Below are 23,664 nucleotides of genomic sequence, written 5' to 3'. Positions count from 1 at the left end.
CTGGGAGACTTCTAAACCCTGGCAGCAGCTGGAGGTATTAATAAACCATAACTCACCTTCCACATCAATTCCGTATCCAGAGAACGAAAAAACCAAAACACACCAACCCCCCGATTTTTAGACATCTTAATAAGTTAATGTCAAGCTGTAATAAATAGTATTTACTTCAAGAGCGTGAGCCGGGCGAAAACCCACACCCTTGCGTCAAACATAGAGCTAGAAAGAGCATCTGTCGGAAACCTGGCACCTACACCCACAGACACCCAGCCCCTCGTTCGCACGTCGCGGAGCTCAGAGCGGCCTGGGGGCGGCGGGACCTGCCCCGGCTCGGCGAACCCGCTCCTGCGGGGCGCAGCGGGCTCCACGCCGGCCCGGGGCACAGAAAGTTTGGTCAACAGGGTAGCAGGACAGCCCAGCGCCGGTGCAAGACGGATGGCGGCCGGGAAGAGGTTGGAAAAGCTTCCCGCGGGCCCCACCCCACGGCCTTGTCCCCGCCCGCCTCCGCTGTGGCGCCAAGCGGCAAAGCCATCGCGGCGGGATGAGCGGCCCCGGGCCCGGCCGCCACCAGAACGGGTACGCGGCTGCAGCAGCGCGGCGGGGCCCGCGGGAAGCTGCTACAGGCTCTTGCCGGCTGCCATCCCGCTTCCACCGGCATTAGGCTCTCCTCCCATCCTGCTGACTAAACTTTCTCTGCCCCGGGCCGGCGTGAAGCCCGCCGCGCCATGGGGCCCAGGGCAGGCGGGAGGGAAGCTGCTGTCCGCAGGGGCAGGAGGGAGGGAGGGAGGGAGGGAGGCTGGTGTGTGTCCTCCAGGGCAGGAACAGGGGCAGGAGGGAAGGAGGCTGGTGTCCTCAGGGGCAGGGAGAAGGAGAGGAGGGTGGGAAGCTGGTGTGTGTGTCCCGGGATAGGGGCAGGAGGGAGGGCGGCTGGTGTGTGTTCCCGGAGGCAGGAGGGAGGGCAGCTGGTGTGTGTCCCCCGGGGTAGGGGGAGGAGGGAGGGCAGCTGATGTGTGTCCCCCGGGGCAGGGGCGGGGCCGGCCTGGCCGTGCCGGGTAACCCGTCCCGGCACTCCGTGAAGCCCCCGAGGCCCCGCGGTGAGGGCATGGCCTGTTCCAGCTGGGCTGTGCAGGCGCTGGGTGTCTCGTGTTCATTGTCTCCGGAAAGGGAGACAGGCGTGAGCAACATGAAATTAAATAAAGTTAAAAGGGACTCTAGAAGTGAAATACGTTCAGTGAAGGGAAATGTTCGTGTACCGGGTTCAGTATTTCTATGCAGTGTTTATGTTTACAGGTTTGGTGGGTTATCTCCCAAGAAAATATTGAATATAGTTAATGTTCTATGCACTGAGTGTCGTTTTTCTCTAAGATTGATTTTCTCTCAAAACCTTCCCTCCTAGTAAGGAACAGGTAATGACCATACCTCAGTACCTGTATGAGGGGAAAGGTGAGAAGCCTCAAGTAAAGGAAATGCCGCGTTTGTTTGATCTAATAGTGATAATAAAATATGAGACTTGAAGAAGAAGCAGGCTTGAAAATCATCAAGAGCCCATATCCTGTTTGGCTTTTGGGGAACAAGAGCATTGCTGAAGATGCTTATTTCTTATTTTAATACACATGTTATTTTTTTACTTTACATGTTATTTTTTTACTTTTTTACTAATTTCCGTGATTTGAATGACAAAGTATTGATAGTTGGTCTTCAGTAATATACTTGGTACTTGGGGAAAATACTTCTAGAATACAGTTGTAACATAATGCACATGACCTCAAAGAAAACAGAGGAAAAACTCAGGAAAAGAGGGAAGTGGGTCAGATATCCACCAGTTCTCTGGTTGTACCAGGTTGTTGTATAGCTGGCCATCATAATTGTTATATGAAAAGATCTGAGGTGATATATTCTGTTTTAGGATTCTCAATGAAATTTTTCATTATGGTAGACTTTTTTTTAGTAGCTGAATGACATTTATTCCTTTTTCAGATGGTGTTACAGCTTTGTTGAAGCCTAGATGGATGAAAAAGAAGTGAAAAGGGAGGCAGTGTTCTCTAATTACAGAATCTTTTTCTCTATTTTCGTTTGAAATACTATTTACACAAACTTTTCTATAGACAGCTAATTATTTTAAAATTTCAATGTTTCTTTCCCCCCATTCTTCTTGAGCTGAGTTTTCTTCATGGCTTTCAGATCCCATTGTTTTTGTTCATAAGTTCTTATGGGTTATCATAAGGGTAAGGCTTAATTGCCTATTTTACAGCTAGCTATCGTATTTTCTAGAGTAGCTTTCATTGTTGTAATTACAGAACTTGCAAATTAGTATAAAGAAGATGATCAGCTGCCCTAAATCCATAAACTTAATTTTCCTGTGTGTGCTTGACTGCTAGCCAGGGCCTTGGCTTCTGCTCAATCAGAAATTAAGTGGTTTATACCCACTTTACACTCCTGCATTCCTGTGCCCTGAGTTGAGGGAATTATCTCACCGAACATGGTGATGTTAAGTAGAAGTAATTGAGTAAGGTTTTTGATTTTTTTAATGTTCTCTTTGATGTAAGCTTTCTGCTCATTTTTAGATACTCTTCTCTCCCTGTGAATTTGGTACTCTGAGGGACCTCCACTTACATACAGTTCTGTATTTATTAGAAAAGTAAATACTAGCTTTTGGTGTGTTTTGGATAAATAGGGTTGCTAGGGAATAATTTAACAAAAGGAGAACTCATGACCTCTTAGTTCAGAGTGCTACTGTCTTTCTAAAGCCCTCTCCCCAGAATGTTTTATTCAGTGTAGTTCCGCATTTTGTGTTTCATCCCTCTCCAAAGACATCTCTGTGCATGTCATGTAGTTAGTGTATTAAATTGATCATTTAAAGTCCAATGGTGTTTTAGATTTTATAGATCTGTTTTTGTGGTATATTTTAAATAATTGGTTAGTGGAAAAACTTCCTTGACATTTCAGTTAGCCTGTCAGAGTTTGGTTTGGCATGGAGAGGTGTGAGGGCAAGTCTTTATTCTTTGCTTTCTGCTGTGAACTTACTGTTCTCTGAACACTTTTCCTTCTTGGTAGGATATAGCCCCAACCCTTTTGTTACAGTGACTCAAGCCAGTTTGGGCATTTTCAGAATCACATACTTGATTTGTGTGTTTGCTTTGACAATTGACAGTTTTGGGCACTATTTACACTGTCATCAAAGTGTGAGAGAGCTGTGTGGGTTACACCAAGAGTGTGTTTCTGCCTCCTTACGGGAGAGTAGCTTTGAAGATGATCCTCATTCATTCCAAGAACAAGCCAAAATTGCTAACTTGTAATGTGCCACATCCGAGCTATTCAAAACCAGCAATTTATCTTTGGTAAGTAGCACCCTGTAGGTTTCTAAAGTACAGTTTTATCATGTGTTGGCATTGCCTTTACTCAAATAGCATAACGTCTTTATGACAAGGAAACTGCAACCCTCTAATACAGGTTTTTGGTTATAAAAATAATGATTAACTGAACACTTGCCTTCTAACGTTTGCCTTCTGAAAGGGCTGGTACAAGTGTTGCTAGAAGATGTCTTGCTCCTTGCAGTTACCTGTGATGTATTTTTCTGTGTGGCTGTTCATCACTAAAAGGATATCTCAAGTCTTAAGCTGTAGTCCTTGGTAAGAGGAGCCCAAGAATGAAAGTACTGTGCCCCTTGTATTTTGATAGGCTAATCATTGTGTTTGGGGTGTTTTTCAAGTTGTAGCAATAATAGGTGTGACAGTTTGGGGAAATTTCTTTGACTTTGATCTTTTCCTTGAAATTTTCAAAGCTTAGATATGTGGGTGGAGATGGGAGGGAGATGTCTTTCTTTTCTTTGAGTTGGAAAGCACAGAAATTTCCCTGTTGTGTCTTAACACTGGCCAAGCAGGTTTCCACCATAAGCAGGCAAGAGAAAATGAAAATGATGCATCACCTGTTTTTCCCTCCTCCTTCCCCCAAATATGCCCTTCAGTGCAGGGAAAGAAGCCACCTTTTGTGTTACTTCTACACGTTATATCTGAAGGCAAAGTTCTAGAACCTATCTCCTGTCAGTTTTCAGAAGGCTTTTATAGCACATAATCTCAAGGGAAACTTAGCAGGGAACTGTTGGAATGGCCTTAGATTTCTGGTGGTAAATATTGTAACAAGAGGCAAACTTACAGTGATAACTGTACTGTCAGAAATGAATGACTACATGTAGAGGAAGCTACCAAATAGAAATCTAGCAAGCACTTGTCATAGGCAGAAGTACAAAATAACTTAGATTAGAGGCTTGCAGTTATCGTGGTCATCATAAAAAAGATTATGTTGTTTGGGTGAGAAGAATGCCAGTACATGATATACCTGAAACTTAGAAAGATAGAAGGTGTTATCTAAAAAGGATAAATTGCTCTGTCTTTGAATAGCTCAGTGCTCTGAATACCTCAACCTTCTTATCTAAAACTGAAATTTCTAACTGTGCTTGGATGCTTGTTCCCTGAAAGGAAATGTTGCTTATACAAGTTCCTGGAAAGCACATATCACTGTTGGTTTTACTGTTAAAATATTAGTGAATATGTGGTCTTAGCCATATTCTGATCCTTTAAACTTATGCACATTAAAAGAATACAGTTTGTGGTAGCTCTTAGGTCTGTGTTGCTTACTGATGGCTGTTTTTTTTCTGTAAACTATAGTTTCAGCAGTGAAGCATCCTGCAAAAAACGAGAGGATTATTTGGAATGGCCTGAATATTTTATGGCAGTAGCTTTTTTGTCAGCACAAAGAAGTAAGGATCCAAGCTCTCAGGTAAGAAGGCAACATATAGTAATAACATAACCTAATCTTTATTGCACATTGCATCAGATGCATATGTAGCACTTTCAGGGATTTCTTAATAAAAGTTATTTCAGTGTATAGCTATTCAGTTTTTAACATAGTCAGCACCTTTTGTTACAGAAATTCTGTTATTGGGGCTGACCTTGTGTATAATTCTGTGTGTACATTTGTGGCTTGGAATTTTGTGTATCATCTTTTCATCTGGAAATTAACATAGTGCTCGAATTTTCTCTCCTTTTCCCAGTAAATATAGTCCTTTGAGAGAAGGATAAGACTGCTGAAAGTTTCAGTTTGTAATTTTTTGAGACACAGCATTTTTCCAAGTTTCCTTTCCTCACCTGTAAGAGTATTTGCTTGTTTGTTCTTGGGTTGACAATTTTCTTCTAGTTTGGTTCCTCCCTCAGGATCCCCTTTTCCCTCTGCTTCACTGTCCCCATTTTTTGCATCTTTCACGTGCCTCTATTTAGTATTTTTCAATATTGATTTGAGGTGATTGATACCCCTCCTGATACATGGTGTTCTGCTGGATGTCCTGTTAGTCTTCCTTTGTGTGAAAAAATTCAGGAAGCAAATCCCAGAAAAACAATCTGTTCAATTACTCACTGCCTTCTGTATGTTACAGCACTTGGCTCACTGAACGTTTTTCACTTGGGGCTAAATCTTTGTTACCCAAGAGCTGGTTGATAAACACATTGTGTGAATTAAAATCAGTACTGTTGCCGTTTCAGTGAATAATATGGGCAGAAAACATAAAAATGGGACACTTAAATAATTCTGTAAAAAAAGTCCCTGTGTAGACTTGGATTGAAGCAATGCAAAGTGGGAGTTAAAAGGTCTGGTATTTTAGTGCATATTTGTGTAAACAAGCCATAAAGGCTTGTGAAGCCTGCATAAGCCAACACTACTGTATTTCTGTATTTCTACCTTTCATACCTTTTCTTTGGCTGCTGCTGGGCATACTGCTGCTGGAAAAGCTAGTTTGGGCAGTTGAACTGACATGTTTACTAGGGTTAAATCAGTAAATCAGTGCTGTTTCTCCACCCTGAACTGGGTTCACTTCATGATCAGACAAGGAGTAGTGCTGGCAGGCTGGGATGGGAATGGCACAACCAAAGGGGTAGCAGGGTTGCCTCTGCCCTGATTTATTTTAAAGCTCCACAATTTAGGTACAATTGTAGCCTTGTTAATATCTTAAATGCAAATTTTATTACTTAATTCAAAATTGTAGGACTAACTATTCACATCTCATCTTCGTTGCTGATATGCTGTTTTGCAATCCATTTATCTGATTTTATTTAGGTTGGTGCCTGCATTGTAAATTCAGAAAACAAGATTGTTGGAATTGGCTACAATGGGATGCCTAATGGTTGCAGCGATGATGTACTACCCTGGACAAGAACAGCAGAAAATAGACTGGACACAAAATATCCTTATGGTAAGGCTTCTTGTGGTTGACAGGTTAGACTTGTGATATCTCTAACTGTGAAAGTTCGGCTGGTGAAGTATCAATCAATTTTTCTTCACTCACCTGATTTTGTTAATGTGCCAATATGTGGTACAGCAGGATAAAAATCATGGTTTTTATGAAAGTCTGACTTCCTGGTGAAATATGTTCATAAATATTAGCCATTTTGGATTGGATAGTGCAAGTTTGTAAATAGAAAGCAGCTCACAGTTGCAGTGTGTTCATCTCTGCAGAAATTACAGAGACTGTATATGCAAAACCAATAACTGGGTCTGAAATGTAGGTATTAAAATTGTAAACTCCAGTGGTTGTGGGAAATTTCCATGTCAGGTGTTGATGGCACAGGTAATACTTAGGAAGGAGCTGAATTCCGTTTGTCCTGAAGCTGGTGATTGCATTCTGTCATTCTGTACCTCTCTTGCCTCATGTAGTGTGCAGTGGCTCTATCCTATGGGTGAGGTGGCTTTCATTGTTCCTTCCAGCCTCTGATTTGATTCACATGTGCTAAATGGGCAAAGGGAATGAAGAAGGATGGTTTCCTGGTAAATGTGGCTGAGTGCTGCTCTGGATGCTGCTTGTGTCTGCAGTTGACATAGTTTGTAAGTGTGCTCTGAAGGATTTTCTGACTCTTAGTGCACCTCTGAGCAGGGCTGTATAGTTACTCCTTTGAGCCTGGTGCAGTTTGCAGGAACTGGAGACTGGGCTGCCTCAGGCTTTGTGCCATGCCTGCTGTCTGCTGGGCATGGAAATGGGATTGAGAGCTGCCTTGTGACCTGCCTAGCTGATGTTGGGAAGAAACCTTGGTTAGGACTGGTAAGAGACCATACATTCCCTGTGCTTCCTTACGTCCCCCTTCATCTTTCTGTATCCACTCTGGCCCGGCTGCACCTCTGGGTGAGACCAATGCAGCAGAAGCCAGGGGTACAGGAACAACAAGCATTAGGAGCTCCTTCATGCTGTGCTGCATCTCAGCCTGTCCTGGGCAGGGGAAGGAATAACAAACAGAACAAGAGCCTTGAGAAATTTTCCCTTCTCCCTGCATGGGTGGGGGGAAAAAAGCACCAGAGTTCACCCTTTGCAAAGAAATACTGGCTCTTTTCCAGTGTACAGTATTTATCTCTGCCTACTAATTCTGTTTCTCACTTGTAACTTTTAACAATTGGTCTGATAGAGAAATTAAACTTGTATGAGTTTTGACATAGCCTGAGCTCTCTTTAAAAAGCAGCATTACATTTTCTGGTTTCCCATAGCATTGAAGTGGAAGACGATATGCTGTGGCTGAGCACATAATCCATCAGTTTGATACTTTTGAGTTCTTAAACCCCCTGTGCTTTGTCCTTGTTCACTTTACCAATTTATTATAAAACCTCTAATGTTAACCCTTAAGCTTGAGACTATTTCATATAATTTTTCATTAGAGATGTATTCCCAGAATAGGGCCAAATTTGAAGTCTGCCCTAAACCATTGGTTTTACATACAATGCTGTGACCATAATGGTACAACTTGGTATGACTGCTCTTTATTTATAGGGTGAGGAAACAAGTGTTAGCTAATTGATTAAATATAAAACACTGAGAACAGAATATTGATTTTGGTTGAATCTTTATGGTGCTGTAAGGTCTCCATTCTGAACTAAGATCATTGTGGGTGGTTTTTGCCATCTGATCATGTTCCAGGCACTTTAAGGTGACTGAATTAAAAGTACTGTGATGAATCTTTGTATAAGATGATCTGAGAAGTTCTTTATTTTTTTTAGCTTAACTCTGACTCCAAAAGATGTGGAGGATGTGGTTTGAAAAATGCACCAACCAGTAACAGTTTGGAGAAACAAGTGGTCTGACTACTGCCTTTCCCCCCCAGAATCTTAGTGTTCACCTCATTAAAAAATATCACAACTTTGTAACACAAAGTGTTGCTGTGATGAATAAACAAGCTATTTTGTAATTCACAGATCATTTAAACTCTAGCTGTTTCTTATTAATCTTGATAGCACAGTTGACAGACCAGACAAGTATATATATAAAAAAAACCCTGCTACTTAAAAAAATTCTTGTAGATGCAGAGACACATAGAATTGCTGCTAAAATCTCATTAAACTGTCATGTTTTCCTTTCTGCTTTTGCTAATCATCACAGCATTTGTGGAAATTGAACTTTTTATCCTTGCTTTTTCCTGATTGGCTTGTTCAGGGATGGTACAACCTTACTGTGTGCTCCATTAGCTAACTGTGGGAATAGTGACACTGTCATCACTAGAGCTGCAGTGTAGCTTATTAGATAAAGATGATGGTAATTGTGCATGTACCACCACACTAAGTTGGAAGGTGTCTTCTAGGGCTATTTCATGCACCTGCAGTGCTACAGAAAAAGGCTGGAGGAGGATCTGAATGCTGACCTCCTGGTCTTATGTACTGTTGTAGGTGAGGCATAAACATTAGCTCACTTCCCATCTGTTTTGGACCACTTTCACTACCTTTCTCCAGAACAAAGCCCGAGTATTGCTCTTCCAGTGGTGCTCCAGAGGGCACGGTAGAAAAAAGGCTGCAAGAAAACAGTCATCCTGTATAGGCTTATAATGCAAAGCCTGCTGAGAGGGTATGCTTAACCCTCCTCCTCCCCTCAGGCCATACTGGGGGATATGCAATGCATACTCTGTTTCATGCTCTGACAATACCTCTCTGGTGGACTGCAAAAAGTCATCTCACTTCTTTATGCACTTTGAACTGAGACATACAGAATAAGTATGTGGTGTCGTGGGACTCTTGAGAACATGGAGCCTTGAGGAAACCCAGGGCCAAGTGCCGTGTAATGCTGATGGAGTCCTGAGTGAGAGGTACACAAGCCAGTTGGCCTCAGGGCCAAGGATCAGTCCCTGGCCCTGTCTGTGTATAGCAGCAGAGACATAGTGGGGGATTGGACCCACAGGCTATCTTTGGATAAATGTGTTAGATGATTCTATAATAAATTTATTGAGCTCCAGCAGAACTGATGGATGCATTGACCCCACAGCTCTGATCAGATCTACTGTTTTGCAGCTAGAAAACTTCCAATTTCCACTCTAAATTTTTCTGTGGTTAGTGTATAGGTTCTTGTTTGTGCCAGGATTGTTCTTTTAGCTTTTCTTATTCAATGTGATTTACCGTGCACTTACTGATAATAATTACCTTTTGAACTTCTGTTGTAAAGCTTAAACGAGTCCTGTGACTCTTGAATTTTGCTGTATCTTTAACCTTGTTGGTTTGAAATTCACCAGTGTCTTGGTTATCTATGTCTGCTGCAATACACTGTACATATCCCACCCCCTCAAGTGTGGGTTCTGCTCAGCTTATTATTAGGGACAGGGTTATGCTTGATCAAGAAATCTATGAAACCTGAGCTGCTACTAAAAGAAGGCATCAAAATGTGGTAAGTAGTGCTCACTTTACCCTAGAGGATGCAAATGTTTGCAAGGCATTTGGATATTACTGGAATAGTGACTGTGAATCCACCTGTATTGATACTGTGCATTCCTTATGAGAGTCTTGAAGTGAATTAAAACTCTTCCTTCTGTCTGTGGTGTATATTTGAGCAGTTCAGTAGTATAGCCTTGCTATATCAGAAAGCACAGGGTGTTTTGCAGAATGCCATTTTTCACTGCACAAATTCAGGATTTCCTTGTTATGTTGGAACTGGCTGTTTCCAGGCTGCCAGTCAGTGACAGCAGTGGGGATGTGTCTGTGCACATGAGAGAAAGGGAAGGCCAACTTTGAATACCTTCTTGACTAATGTGTTACTAAAAGCTCCTCCTGAAGCATATTCAGTACTGTGAGCAGAAGCTTCTTAATAATTAGGCAAAATTCTGGCTTTTATAGTCAAAAATGTGCCCTCTGTTTCTGTTGGATGAATCCAAGGATTTGATGATGCTCAGTTTTCTCTCAACAATCATTTTAAAATACAACATTTTTTTTACACAAATATTCCCAGTAATGTTTGTTGCTGTGCTTCTGTTATGCCCTCTGTCTCCACTGTAATCTAAGAACATCCATTTGACAACCAGTCTCTAATTAAGTTTTCAATTAAAATGACTGACAAATTTAGAAACCTCTGAGCAATATAGAAGATACTGAGTAAATATACTTACAAATATTTATACAAGTTCAGATATAGTAAAGTATGTGCTGTGGCAAAAAGGATGCTCCAATTGAACAGTACCTGCTGTGAAAAGTGAAACAAACTGTTACCAGCACTTCCTCATGTTAGGATTATGAGCTTTTTGTCAATTTTTCAGATAAATGAACACTCATTGTTATTCAGACAAATGTTGGTTTTATAGAAGCTGTTATTTTGACAGCACAAAATTTGATAAGGCCCTATGAAGAGGTGTGATGCTCTCTATCCATTTGGCAGTGCAAAGCTGAGACTTCAGCTGGAAAGGGGATCTATAGGAGACAGTCTCCACTTACTCATGGAGTACTCCACTTACTCTCGTCCTGCATGGATTTTTGTCCAATTCTGATGTCATACATCAAATCTGTAGAAAGTTTGGAGATTTGGAAACACCAAGAATAATTTCTCTTGTTCTGCTTGCCCACTGAGAAATGCCTCTGTTCTGCTGAGAGTAGAACCAACTTGGAGCAGAATGGGAGGGACTGGCAAATAGGGTAAATTAGGCTTAATGAGAGGGGCTTATCTGTCTGAGCCTGGCTGGTTTTGTGATATTCACAAATGGGCTGAGTGGTTCTCATCTTTACTTCCCAGTTCTCCTTATTCATGGAAGAAAGCAGTGAGGCTGAGGCTGTTCCGTCTTTGTTACTGCAGCCTGAAGAGGCCAGGACTCCAAGAAAATCTGGTGCTGTTATCCCTCCTTGCCTCTGTGCCCTGACCAGAACAACTGCTCTTCTCCAGCACACAGAGCAGGAAAGAGACGAGCAGGAAGGGCTGAGGGCAGTGTCAGCCCAGCACCAGTGTCCTGCCTGCCCCTAATGCAGTGACCAGCAACCATCCCTGCAATTTCAGAAAGGTTGAAAAAGTCATTCTACAAATTCTAGATCCATCAACCGCTGTTGCCAGTGGTTGTCACTCCGGACTCCATTCTTTTAATTAGTATTTTGCTACCTTCTGTACTTCTTGCTGTGTTCAATGCCAGATACCCAGCAAGTAAAGGATAACTGGTAGGTGGAGCTTGGATAAAGGTGGGGTGGACAAAGGCTGAACAAGAAAAGGTGAAGATTTTACCAAGAGGCCAAAAAGAAGTAGGCCAAATTACAGAACTCCAGTATCCATTTCTGTGCCAGGTTTATGTTGAAGAATGCTGTGCTATTACCATGCATCTGTACTGAGAAGCCATAATCTTTATCAAGTTGGTTACTATGTCAGTGTAAAGACTTATGTTAATACATAAGTCAAAACTTTGTGTGACAATTTATATACATTGAAATGTATTCTTTTCAAATGTAACACCATATTTATTTTTTTCTCAAAATTCCTAGTCTGGCTCAGTTGGTAATTTATAAAAAGCCATTCCCCCTAGCCCTTCTGACTGCTTCTTTAAAGTTATGGTGGTCCCTACCATGCCCTTCATCAAGCATGTAAGCCTCTAAACAGTATTGAGAAATACTTTGACTAGTCCTGTGGTTGTTAAAAAATTTCTAGTCAGAACCCTTTTAGTACGTTGGAACTGTACTTCTGACTCTGCAACCCACTGAGAACACGTTCATCTTAAGTGTTCAATTCCTGAACATTTACCATTTAAAGAGCAAGTAAGGGTCTCTTATTTACAGGAGGGTTTAAGGATGAGTACTACCTCATACATGCAACACAAACCAGTATGCAATGAGAAGATGGAAACACTGGCAATTAATACTACCAGTAATGAAGCAGACATTCATCTGCTTTTTTCTTTTTTTTTTTTCTTTTTTTTTTTACCCCTGTCACGAAATAGTAGCAGGTGGTGGGAATGTCAGAACACACACTTAACTTCTCATTGCATGGTTATTTCTTCAGCTAATGAAGCCTTTTGAGAATACTTTTCAAGCCATTTTTCTAGAATGGAAACCAGTGTTGCAGACTTACTGTGTTGGCTATACATGAGTATTATTTAGAAAACCCCCAAAACTTTGGAGCCCCTCATAGGGTATTATAAAAATTCTTAGTTTTACTAGAAACTACCTATTTAAGTCAGCTTAAATATACAGTTTTGAGAGTGTTGAATACTGTGCCACCTGTGAAATGTTACTTTAAGTTAGTTCTTACTATCTCAGAACAATTTGTAACTATTAGCAGGAGCTCTTAACAGACTAGAAAACTGCATAACATCCCAAGTGTGAACTACTTAGTCATTAACAAGAGAGATTTTGGTCTCCTGGATTTGTTTTCTGTCTCCTAATAAAGCTTGACAGGGTTATAAGAAAAATATGGGGATTATAAACTACCTTACCTTACTGATGCCTGTCAGAGAGAGGTGAATAGGAGTAAGAGGGAATTGAGAGTCATGTGTCAAAGCCTAAAAGTATTTGTCTGATGCCAATACCTTCCTAAGGACCATCTAGCATAATTTCCCTTACAGGGGCCAGTAGCAGATACCCAGGGAAATACATAAAACAAAGATATGTGTAATGACAGTTCTCCAGAATATTCTTAAAAATCACAGCAACTGAGCCAAAATGATTTTGTATTTATTTGCCCAGTAGAATAAAAAAAAGTGATACTGGATGGGAAAAGATGACTTCTGGAAGTTCTAGTCCTGTACAACCTTCTGCAGGAAGTTCATTAAGAAATACTTGGTTAGGCTACTGTGTGCATAAAAATCCTACTTTTTCTATTTGAAATGGAAGCCTGCTGGATCTGTTGGAGCCCTGGGTAGTTTTTGTCTTGGAATGATTAGTCTGTTTCTTACTGCTTTCTCTGTGTCTTCTGTCCACACTGGAGGCTTGTAATCATACTTAGCTTTAGATAGTGTTAAAATGATCAGGAAAAAAATTTCTCCTTTTCCCTTGCTCCAGCTGATTATCTTCTATCAGTTATTTTTGGCCTGATCATTTTTGCTTGGGAAGAGGTTTGTTGTTGAAAGCTTGTAGAAGTCTGCCAAAAGAATCTTTCTCTCTCATCAGTTCAGGAAGGAAACTTGTTGCAGTACTACTAATAAAACTTGTTTGGTTTTATGGCTGAAAATTTCTGAGTTTTAATGAAAGAAAAATATTTACTGAAGGAAATAGTTTTGGGTTTTTTTAGTTCCGTGAGACTTTGAAAACGTCCTTCTTTCTGGGGGCCTTCGATGTTTTAGACTGCTGCCCAGAACGTAAGTTTCTGTTCTGTTGACATAACCTAGTTCCAGTTGTTGAAATAATGACACTCGTTTTCACTTAATCCTGTGTAACCTCAGAAAATTAGTTCTCTATTTATTGTGAAAGCTACATAAGATTGTTGTAACTTAGTAATATACTTGGAGTTCAACATATTTTCTGGATTTTCTAAATGTATATGTTCATGTAACTGTTTATGTTACACTTAATGGCATATATTTAAAAAAAAACGTGACTCGATAACAGTTGCAATAGAAACAATAATCATAGTAAAAGAAACCGTAATGTGGTGGTGCTTGGGTTGGCTTTTGGGTGTTGGTTGTTTTTATTTAAATTTCCTATTTTTTTGTGTTAGTGTCTGGCTTTACTAGTTACAAGAAGGTATGTGGACAGCATAACATGGGCATGGTAGAAGCCAATACTGAGCCGTCTTTAGCAAGTGTTTGGTCCTTTGAGACTCGCCTGTATGGGAAGGTTAGCATGCTGTAAATTAGGCTGTAAATATGTAGTGCATTAGCTGTTACATAGACAGTTCCAGGTAGACATTTGGCTCATACAGAAAACATTTCCATTCAGCAAGGATTCCTGCATGTTGAAGGTACTGCACTCAGTTGTTTGTGTGGTGAAATCATTCACGCAGGGGTCAGCATATGATACCAAGTTTACTGTGAAGCTGTGCTATGAAACTGTTTTAATTTTTTCATGGACTCAAGGGAGAGGGAAACTACTTTTTTAAAAATCTGTTCTTCAAAACAAGGAATGGAAAAACTCTAATGTTGCCTCTAAATGAGCTCAAACCCACACCTCCCTTCAGCATCTGTTTATAAAGTCAGGGCAGCAGGCAGTTTCTTAGTAGGTAGGTATATAAATTATGCAACTCGCTGTTATTCCTAGGAGTAAACAGGAAGTTCTCAGAGAGATCTTAATGTTTTTTTCAGAGGTCGTTGTGGATGGCCCAGAAACTGTGCTCTTCTCACCTGTGTTGGTAACACATCAGCTAATCTGTTGATGTGTGCCTTAAAACACAAGCCCTAAGGTGCTGTCTGTCCAGAAAAGGCTGTTGTGTTATGGTGGAATAAGGCAGGATGGTCTGTTGCTACCTGGCCTATCTCAAATCCATGGAGAAACACAGGACTCTGTTTTCCTGCTTGGGAAGTCTGGCACCTTTTAATGAGCAGTAAAGTCAGTTTAATATTAAAGTTGGGGCATTTTTATGGTTGAGTGTGTCTTGTGTATTCTGGGGTGAGAGAGTCATGCAGCAGCGCAGAGCCGTTCTGAGACCCAGAGGACAGAGCTGCTCAGTTTTACTTCATGATTCTCCTGCCTTTAAGAGTGCACAGCGCACTGTTACAGCCGTAAGACTGTTCCTATCTGTGCATGTAAACACATAAATGAGCTGTTTTATACTGGCAATTAGATACTCCAGGGAGTTGTGAAGCTGTGAGATATTGCTTCACTTAGGGTGGTTGCAACTACTTGGCCCACAGCCTGCGGCTTTGTTGCCTGCAATAGGTGTTAGCAAATGGCAATGCTAATGCACTTAATGATATCATTACTAATCGGCAGCCTGGTCAGAACAATTGACCTTCATCGATCTTGGTATTTCTGCTTTTATTTCTTCCTCTGCCCTTTATGACAAGCTGTGCAAGCTATTTGCCTTTGAAAAGATACAAGCAGTTATATTGTAACACTTGAATTTTAGTTTGACTGATTTATTTTGAAGATCAGTATTACGAATTGTTTCTTTTTTTGTTTAATCAGTGTGCCACGCCGAATTGAATGCCATCATGAACAAAAACTCAGCTGACGTGAATGGCTGCAGCATGTATGTTGCCTTATTTCCATGTAATGAATGTGCAAAGCTCATCATCCAGGCAGGTAAGCAGTAGTGCCAGCTTGATTTTGCAGGGTTGCAGTGCTGCCGGCTCACTGGGATCTTATAGAGGTATTTGATGTTGAATTACTGATCTTGGATCTAAATTAAGTGCACTGTCAACTTCGTAAGCTGCTACTTGTGGGTTTTTTGCATCTGAATGGTGCCAAATTTTTCCAGTGCTAATTACATTTTCTGTGATTCTAATCGTACTTCTAATTTGGGTTTGTAACTTTGTAGACCAGGAGCTGCCAAAGAACAACACAAGCTTTGCATATAATTACTGCCAATTTTACTGTGCTCTGACACATTGAATAGAATAGGGCAGAAAGAAATAAACTTCTGCATGACAAAAGGTCTGTTGGGAGTATATACACATGAAATTTTAATTTGAATGTGATGCATGGTAGATATTTGAAGATTTTAAAATATCTTTGCTCATAAATGTCATAAGACTGCTATGATCCCACTTTAATTATATCTTTCATTACAATTGTTATAAATCTGTGCCACTGCAGCAAAGTGTGCTGGCCTAAATGTGTCTCCTTCTTCACATTAGGCAGTATCTGCAGCAGGCTTCAGTTCTGTAAAAATCACTGCTTAAACTAGCACATACTTGCTCATTGAGTGAAGTCATGCTATCCCAGCATGGACTGCTGTTCTGGGGAGTTTCACTACTAATGGCCACAGTAATCTGGGAAGAAAGTAGCAAACAGAATGCTTCTTTATTTTGGTTCACTAAGGTTTGAAATCAAGAGAGGTGAAGAGGGAAAGATGATGTTATTCTGCATTTATGCTACAAGTGTCTTATTTATAAAATCGAAATCAAATGGTCTTTAAGGTAGATTGGCTCCTTGTTCTCAGTGTAGTCACTCATCCTTTTCCTTATGCACTTAGATCATCACTAAATTGCAATGTATTGATATTCATGTTGTCTGGCAAACACGGGAAGATGTTGATAGGCTCTGAAACCTTGTGAATTCTTTTTTGAAGCTTTTATGCTTCTCCCCTGCCTAAGTAATTCAGGCATATATCATTCAGCAATTTGAGACAGCATACATCTATAAATAGAGGTGTACCAAGGAGTTGTAGAGCATGTGGGTGAATGCTGCCTTTTCTGATATTGTGCACCAGACATTACTATTTTTTTCAGTGTAATTCTAACATTTTTTCTATATGACTCCTTTAGGCATAAAGGAAGTTATTTTTATGTCTGACAAGTACCATGACACTACAGAAATGACAGCTGCACGGCGGATGTTTGATTTGGCAGGTGTTATATACAGGTGAGAGAACTTTGAATTAACTATTTTTACTTTGGAAAGGAGAAAAAAATGCTTTTCTTCTTTGCATTGTGCAGCATTTCATTCTTCTCTGGTGCTTGTAGATGGCTTGCTCTGTAAAAGATACTGGATTGGCAGACTGTTGCACCATTCTTTTGCCTCCTGTATGGTATGGTTATATTTCAATTTCATAACAGTTGTATGAGAAAATCACTGGGTTTGTTATGGGATGCAAGTGAAATTGCAAACATGATGGTTGGTCCTGCTTTGAGCAGGAGGTTAGATGAGATGATCTCCAGCAGTCCCCTAGAACCCGAATCATCATATCATCACATGAGTTGGACTGAAATGACCAGCTGATTTTATTTTTCTTTGTGAATAACCTGATCCTTATTGAAACTTTAGTATCTTTTTATTGCAGTCACTTTGGGAAGGTGTCAAACCAGCCACCCAAAATTAATTTATGGTGCCTATAACTATCCCAGTTCTTTGGTCATCTTTTTTTTCTGAGAAAAGCATAAGACCTGGAATATTTGCCTTAAAGTAATGAAAATCTGAAAAATGTTTGAAGAGTGGGCTTTTTAAAGACACTGACAGAGATACCTAAAGACAATCTGTTCAATAGCAAGTTGGATAGGAGTAACATGCTGTGGGTGAGGCTAATTATGCAGTCAGGGAGGCTTTGCAACGCTAAAAAGTTTTACAATATTCATATAAAGACTTTGAAAAATTTGCAAACATAACAATTCTGACAGATAAAATTTTAGGATGAAAGATACCTCCTGGGCTGAGAAACATCCATGGAAAAACACAGCAGTACTTGAAATTCAGTTTTAGTCCTTTAGTGTATTTCCTGTCTACTAAGACTATTTGACTAAGAAGCATAAATCATTCTCTTGCAAGTCAAATCTTGTAACTTCTCCAGGGTGACAAATGTTTTTTGCATTTCAGATTACTATTCTGGACAAAGCATTCAGAGTTTCTGTGGTCAGCAGCATGTGCTTTTCTGTGTTGACTGTTACTTATCCTTGTATTGATTTGTAAGGATGTAGGTGGTACTTAATGAATCTCTTGAACTGAACTGCAAAGCTTAATTAGGCACTAAATCCAAACTATTTGCATAATCTTTTGTTTACTGATAGATTGGAAAATATATTCTGGGTCCCCAAGTACCCTCCTTGCTAATTACTGTAGCAGATGCTCTAATGATAATAAAAGGAAACATTTTGTGGCAGTATTAATTTTACAGTTCTGAAGTTACAATTTTTAAATGAATCCCTCTTAACTAGTTTGGGTTTTACCCAGTATGATGCTTAATGTGATCTATTCCCCTAGCACAAAAATATTTTAATATATTGACATAAAGTTTAAAAGTGATTTTGAAAACTTGGCAGAAAAAAAGATTAAAATATCAATATTATCAGAATATACTCCCAATATCTTCTATATATACATATGTATGCAGTATATTTAAGTATTTTTCTGGATACCTATATGTGTACCTATATCTGTAAATATACGTTAAAAATACTTGAAATATTAATATATATGAACAAAAATCCCAGCCCTGGTAACACGGTGCCATCACCTGCAGCTGAGTTGTTAAAAGTCCTTTGACTCCTGGGTAATTTATGAACTCCAATAGCTGAAGAATATACAGGCTAACCCACCCCATGTGTCTTTTTGTCTTAGTCTTTCTTGTCCAGCTTTCTCTCAGTATGGTGCACTATAATTGGCTCCCATAGAAAAGAAAACTATGTGAATCCAAGGACGTGGTGGTTTGGGGTTTTTTTATTCCTTCAAAAATTTAGCTGGAACTAAAGCAAGCAAAATGTTTTAACTACTCACTAATAGCTGTATTTTTTTTTTAGGGAATTCAAGCCAAAATGTAACAAGATCATCATCGACTTTGATTCAATTAACAGTAGACCAAGTCAAAAGCTTCTGTGAATTACGTCTCATTAAGTCTTTAGAAAAGTATGATTATCCTTTTCTAAAAAGCTGCTAATGCCTTTCATCTTGAAGTTACTTGCAACTTTTTAATGGTGTCTGTAGCTAAAGACTTATGAGAAATCCAAGGCATAAAATGTTCCCTCTCACTTCATCTTGCCATGTGGAATCTAAATATACTTAAAATTTTTTTATGCCTTTATCCAAACTGCTTAAAAAGTGGAGACACATAGATGAGACAATATATTTGAAGAAAACTGCTCTGATTCTTCTGGTATTCATCACCACGTGCTCTGATGGGCTGTGAGCATTGATTTAGGCTCAGTTTAACAGTGGTGTGCACCAGTAGCTGTTGGAACATACTAATATATGTTGATCTCTCTCAGATATGTGGATCTAAACAGTTGATCCTAATAAAGAACAAAAAATGTTATCCATGCAAATGTTAATCTTCCAACTAGCTTAAGACTAATGTTTGAAAAGTTTTACAGCTTTAAGAATGTGTGGTGTTCTGCTTGTGTTACCCAAAAATTAAAATACTGATTTTTCTTTTACTTGCTGTCTAACACTGCCATACTTGGGGAGGGGTGAGAGAGGAAGCTCTTCTGAAAATTGTCCATGCCTGATGGAGCGTTACAGGTGCCTTCAAGTCCTTGTTTCTCTCAAGGTTCCAGAACTGGATTGGGTTGAGGGAATAAATAATTCGGCTCTTTACCTTTGGACTCTTACTTGGAGTTTGTTTTCATGTGTAGAAGGAAATAATTCTATTGGTCTAAGTGGTTTCTAGATAATCCAACATAGCTCAGTCTTAAACTCAATCTGTAAGGTAACTGAATCATATTTTGTCCTTTTGAGAGAAATTGGAGATCATCAATCCATATCTGTGCCAAAAGAGGTAATTAATGCTGTTAGCGTGTTTCCCAGAGCTGGAATAGTACCTTCATTTTAATAAATGTTGCCTAAAATAATATCCTTTTTAATTTTATCCTGAGATCTGGGAATAGATTTGAGTTCTTTTTCTCTAATTTGATTTTTAAAAATTAAATATGCCTAATGGTTTTGTTTAGATAACATTGGTGGTTGTTTGTTTTGTTGCTAGTTTTGGTTTTTTTAATGTTATATTTCAATGAGCTTTTATTTTTTCTATAAAAGCCTTGTTTCATATTTTGGGACATTATGTAATTTGGCTTCATACCAGTATTATTAAAGTCTTATTAAAATCCACTACATTGAAGTTGACTCGTTATTATAATATTAAGTCATGCACTTGGCTCCAGAGTGCTGCTGTTTTTGCAATCATATGGAAAGCGTATTTTGTGCATTTGTGATATTACATAAAGTATAATGTTCATGAACCACTTGACTACTAAAGGGACCACTGTAATGTATTATGTGTCCATTTATAAAATAATTTTAGTTTCTCTCTTTTTCCTACAACTGTTTTCCATCTCAAAATTGGTCTGTAGCTTAGTACCAGAAGGAGAAATTTGCACATATGTGTAGGGGGAGGGTGAAGCCTGAAAAATTACTTTAATAAAATGTCACTAAACCAGCTTATGCACATCTTTTTCTTTGGCCTGAATTAGTAAGTAGAAGCATTTTGAGTTATATGTGTCTGACACTGTGACAGAGGGGCGAGAAAAAGCAGAATTTTTGAATTTGGCAGCAAAATTGCTGTTTTCTTCATAGATAATTGCTGATCTAAGTTCAGACTTAAAAGATATATGCTGGATACTGTGAATACATAATGTGCATGAAAACTCAGGAGTTTTTTTTAACCATTGTCTAGGTGTTTTTAGGAAAGCACTTTTTAAATGATGAATTCTTTTTGTTTCCCCAGGACTGTCCTGTTTGTTTAACAAAAAAACAGTACTGGAGAATAGGACAGGCTTTTAAATTCTTCCTGGTCAGTTTTTGATCTGGTAGAGGTACGTATACAAGATACCAGAGTAATTGTCAGTTGACACAGGCTAGTAAGTGGGCTTGTGATTTCCAGGGCAACTTTATGGAAAGGGAAAACACATGTGCACAACTCGAGACAGTACATGCTTAGTCTGAGGTTAATGTTTTAGAGCAAATCAAAGTTTTGATCCTTACTTTATGCCTGTCTAAAGCACTGTATGCTTCTCACTTCTTTTGGGGTTTGTTTTAATAGTTGAGGAGATACTGCTTTGACTTTCAAATAAAGAATAATTACTAAGAGGAAACAAAGAAAACAGGTAAATACAATAAACTATGTTTCTGCTGCTGAAGTTCAAGATGAATAGAAACATTTAGACTGGAAGGATCTCTAAGAGAGCATTTAGTCTTACCACTTGCTTCTGAAAGCACTGTTTACTTACAAGTTAGATCCAGTTGCTCAGGCCTTGTCTGGGTGAGTATCTAAAAGAATAGAGATTCTGTAGCCTTTCTGGTCATCCATTCCAATCCTGGATGCTTACTGATGTGCCTTCTCAGCAGCAAGGGCATGGCAACAGGATCCACTAGTGGACAGAAGCATCCATGGGGATCCCATTTTGTCAAGGTGCCTTTCATCCATCCACTAGATGCCCAGCCAACAGGTAGTGATTCTATTCTGGTGCCACACACCATCATGTTTCCATCAGCTCATTCCCCAGCCACTAATACAGCTGGACTTTGAACCACTGGCTCTTTGAGCCTGATGGTTCACCACAGTGAAACTTCACAGGCCCTTTTGTGGCCACCAGCACCACTTCCATGGTCAACCACCCCTTCAGCCTGCTGGGGAAAGGAGAGGTGGCTGGGGGCTAAGGCTTCATTAGTGATTGCTTGGAAAGCCTGGTACAGAGACCTGAAAGGAGACTCTGAGAAGCATTTCCATAGTTACTTCAGGAGCATTCATTGGAAGATGAAATCACAAATCCAGTTCAATATAAGTCTGTCTTAACAGTTAAAACTAAATTCTGTCATCATCTAGATTTTCCTTATAAATAACTGTTCCATTCTCCTGTCACAGAACCCAAGGAACTAGCTATCTTATTTACATAAATTTAATTTAAGAAAGGATGGTTTCAAAGCCTGCCATACTGAGTAAAAGCATAATCTTCATCTTTGAAGCTTTGCTCACTCACTGAGCACTTTATTGCTTTGCATGTTAGGAGTATTTTCACAAAGATAACAAAAAGTGTGCTGTGACCAGTACAATTGTTCTTATTTCCAAAGTAGCCTATGACAACCTTGGCAGTAAAAACTCTTCTGGTGCATCATTCAACCTGAAAGCTTTATGTACATAACTGCAGAAGCTGCAGTAGTTCTACCAGCTAGCAGAATGAATCTTGCAGGGATTTTAGGCTGTTGACAATGAGCAAAATAACAGAAAATTTCGACTTACCACCCCTGACTTTTCTTTCTGAAGCTAGGAAAGGGAAGTCTATGCAAGTGAGGTGAGACCAAGCACAGAGGCCTCACCTGCTCACCCTGAAGCAGCAGTTGCAGGGATCTAGGGGTAGTTCTCACCCCGGGGCCTGGGATAAGTTTATGAGGTGCAGCTGGGCCTGTGGGAAGCAGGTGAGCTTCAGGGAGCTGGGAAGCTGCTGTGAAGCAGCATGAGATTCATAAAGGAGCAGCAAGCAGTGCTCTAGTAACCTAGCAGGGTTGTTTTGGGTTGCTGCTACACTGGGAGCACTTAAGCATGAAGTACAGAAATGACCACAGCTGAAAGGCCACTTGCAGATGTTTCTTCTCAGTTGTAGGTAAGAAAAGCATTTATATAATAGAGGGCTGAAAGTGTGAGGTACCAACTCTTTCTCTCTTCAGTGGTGAGAGCTCAAAGAGTTTGCACCACTAAAGCCTCTTTTAGCAGATTTCTCTCCCTTCACTTTAAAATCCAGGTTTATCTAATGTAAAACCATCTCTGATTTGAGAACAGAGGGGTAAAACTTGTTTCAAGTGCTTAGTCTGCATCTGCTCTGTGTTCTTAGCCTTGGGAACTACTGAAAGTCACAGTGCAAAAGCATTGAATGGAGCTGACAGATTAAGAAACCCTATATGAAACCTTTAAATCCACATTCCTTTCCTTTTACACTTAACTCACCTGTTTACTTTCTCTGGCTTGAAGGAAATGAGGAGGGAGAAAGGGGAAAGAATTCTTGAACTGTCTGAGCCTCATTCAGAAAGCTCACTGTCTTCCTGGCATTTACAGCTCGGTTAAACAGCAGTGAAAGCTTTAATGAAGCATGTGGTTAATCAAGCTATGGAAGCGTGCAGTATTTGATTTTTGTTTTTGCTGGAGTAAGAGCTTAATCGTAGCAGCTTGCTTCCTAACATTGCTCATCTTCAGGAGCAGTGGGCTTATGTCATCTGAATGCTTCCAAGGCATTGATGCAGCTGAGCTTTGAACCCCTTCCCTGCTGAGGAGGTATCCCAGGAGGAAGGTGCCTTGGGCAGCTCTATGCCTTGAAGGCACCACCAGATAATTGTGGCAGGAGGGCTGCTGCCTGTCACTGGGAAAAATGAACCAGAAGGGCCCCATCTCTCTGTCAACTGTGCAGCAGAAGGGCAACACTTAAAATGGAGATACATGTGACATGATACATGAATTACAGCCATTTGTTGTTGTGTCTCTACCTGATTTTTTCTTTTTTTTTTTTTTAAGAAGGAATTAAGGAGTAGAGGGAGGAATAGGAAACTGCTACGCCTGTTTTGTATGCATCAAGATTTGTGCTGGAAAATCTAGCCTCTGCCAGGGCATTCCCTCTGCCAAATATGAGGCAAAAGAAAAAAAATCAAGCTCAATGTGCTGGATTTTTTAGTTTTTGACATTATTTACTGTGCTCTTAACAAATCCTGCCCGGAGGAGAATGAGAATAATGTGCTCCAGCAGCAAAATATGCATAATAAAGAAGCAATTGCCTGCAGTTTCCTGCGATTTCTTACTCCATTCTCTACCTCCCTATTCCTCCATTGTTTCAAGCTAATGCGTATTTCAATTCTGCCATGCAAATATTCAGTAAGGCACCCTGCACCAAAGGACAGGAAACAAAATATATT

General features: G+C 39.9%; 1 protein-coding gene across 1 annotated transcript; it reads left to right on the top strand.

The window, feature by feature from the left end:
• Positions 1-499: 499 nt before the first annotated feature.
• Positions 500-19,904, top strand: DCTD (dCMP deaminase). Its single transcript, XM_071555176.1, has 6 exons — positions 500-573; positions 4,662-4,773; positions 6,103-6,238; positions 15,310-15,426; positions 16,611-16,707; positions 18,576-19,904. The coding sequence occupies exons 1-6, from the start codon at positions 539-541 to the stop codon at positions 18,652-18,654; spliced, it is 576 nt and encodes a 191-aa protein (XP_071411277.1). The 5' UTR covers positions 500-538; the 3' UTR covers positions 18,655-19,904.
• Positions 19,905-23,664: the final 3,760 nt, after the last annotated feature.

This window comes from Pithys albifrons, chromosome 5, assembly GCF_047495875.1.
Source record: "Pithys albifrons albifrons isolate INPA30051 chromosome 5, PitAlb_v1, whole genome shotgun sequence".
Taxonomy (NCBI): Eukaryota; Metazoa; Chordata; class Aves; order Passeriformes; family Thamnophilidae; genus Pithys; species Pithys albifrons.
The sequence above is the reverse complement of the archived record's forward strand: the minus strand, read 5'-3'. Positions and strand labels throughout refer to the sequence as shown.

What these genes read in the sequence shown, in the direction of transcription:
- DCTD (XM_071555176.1), top strand. Translation starts at nt 539, where the DNA reads ATGAGCGGCCCCGGGCCCGGCCGCCACCAGAACGG. An exon ending in CCCGGCCGCCACCAGAACGG is followed by an intron (nt 574 to 4,661) that starts GTACGCGGCTGC and finishes TGTAAACTATAG; the next exon opens with TTTCAGCAGTGAAGCATCCT. An exon ending in TTGGCAGGTGTTATATACAG is followed by an intron (nt 16,708 to 18,575) that starts GTGAGAGAACTT and finishes TTTTTTTTTTAG; the next exon opens with GGAATTCAAGCCAAAATGTA.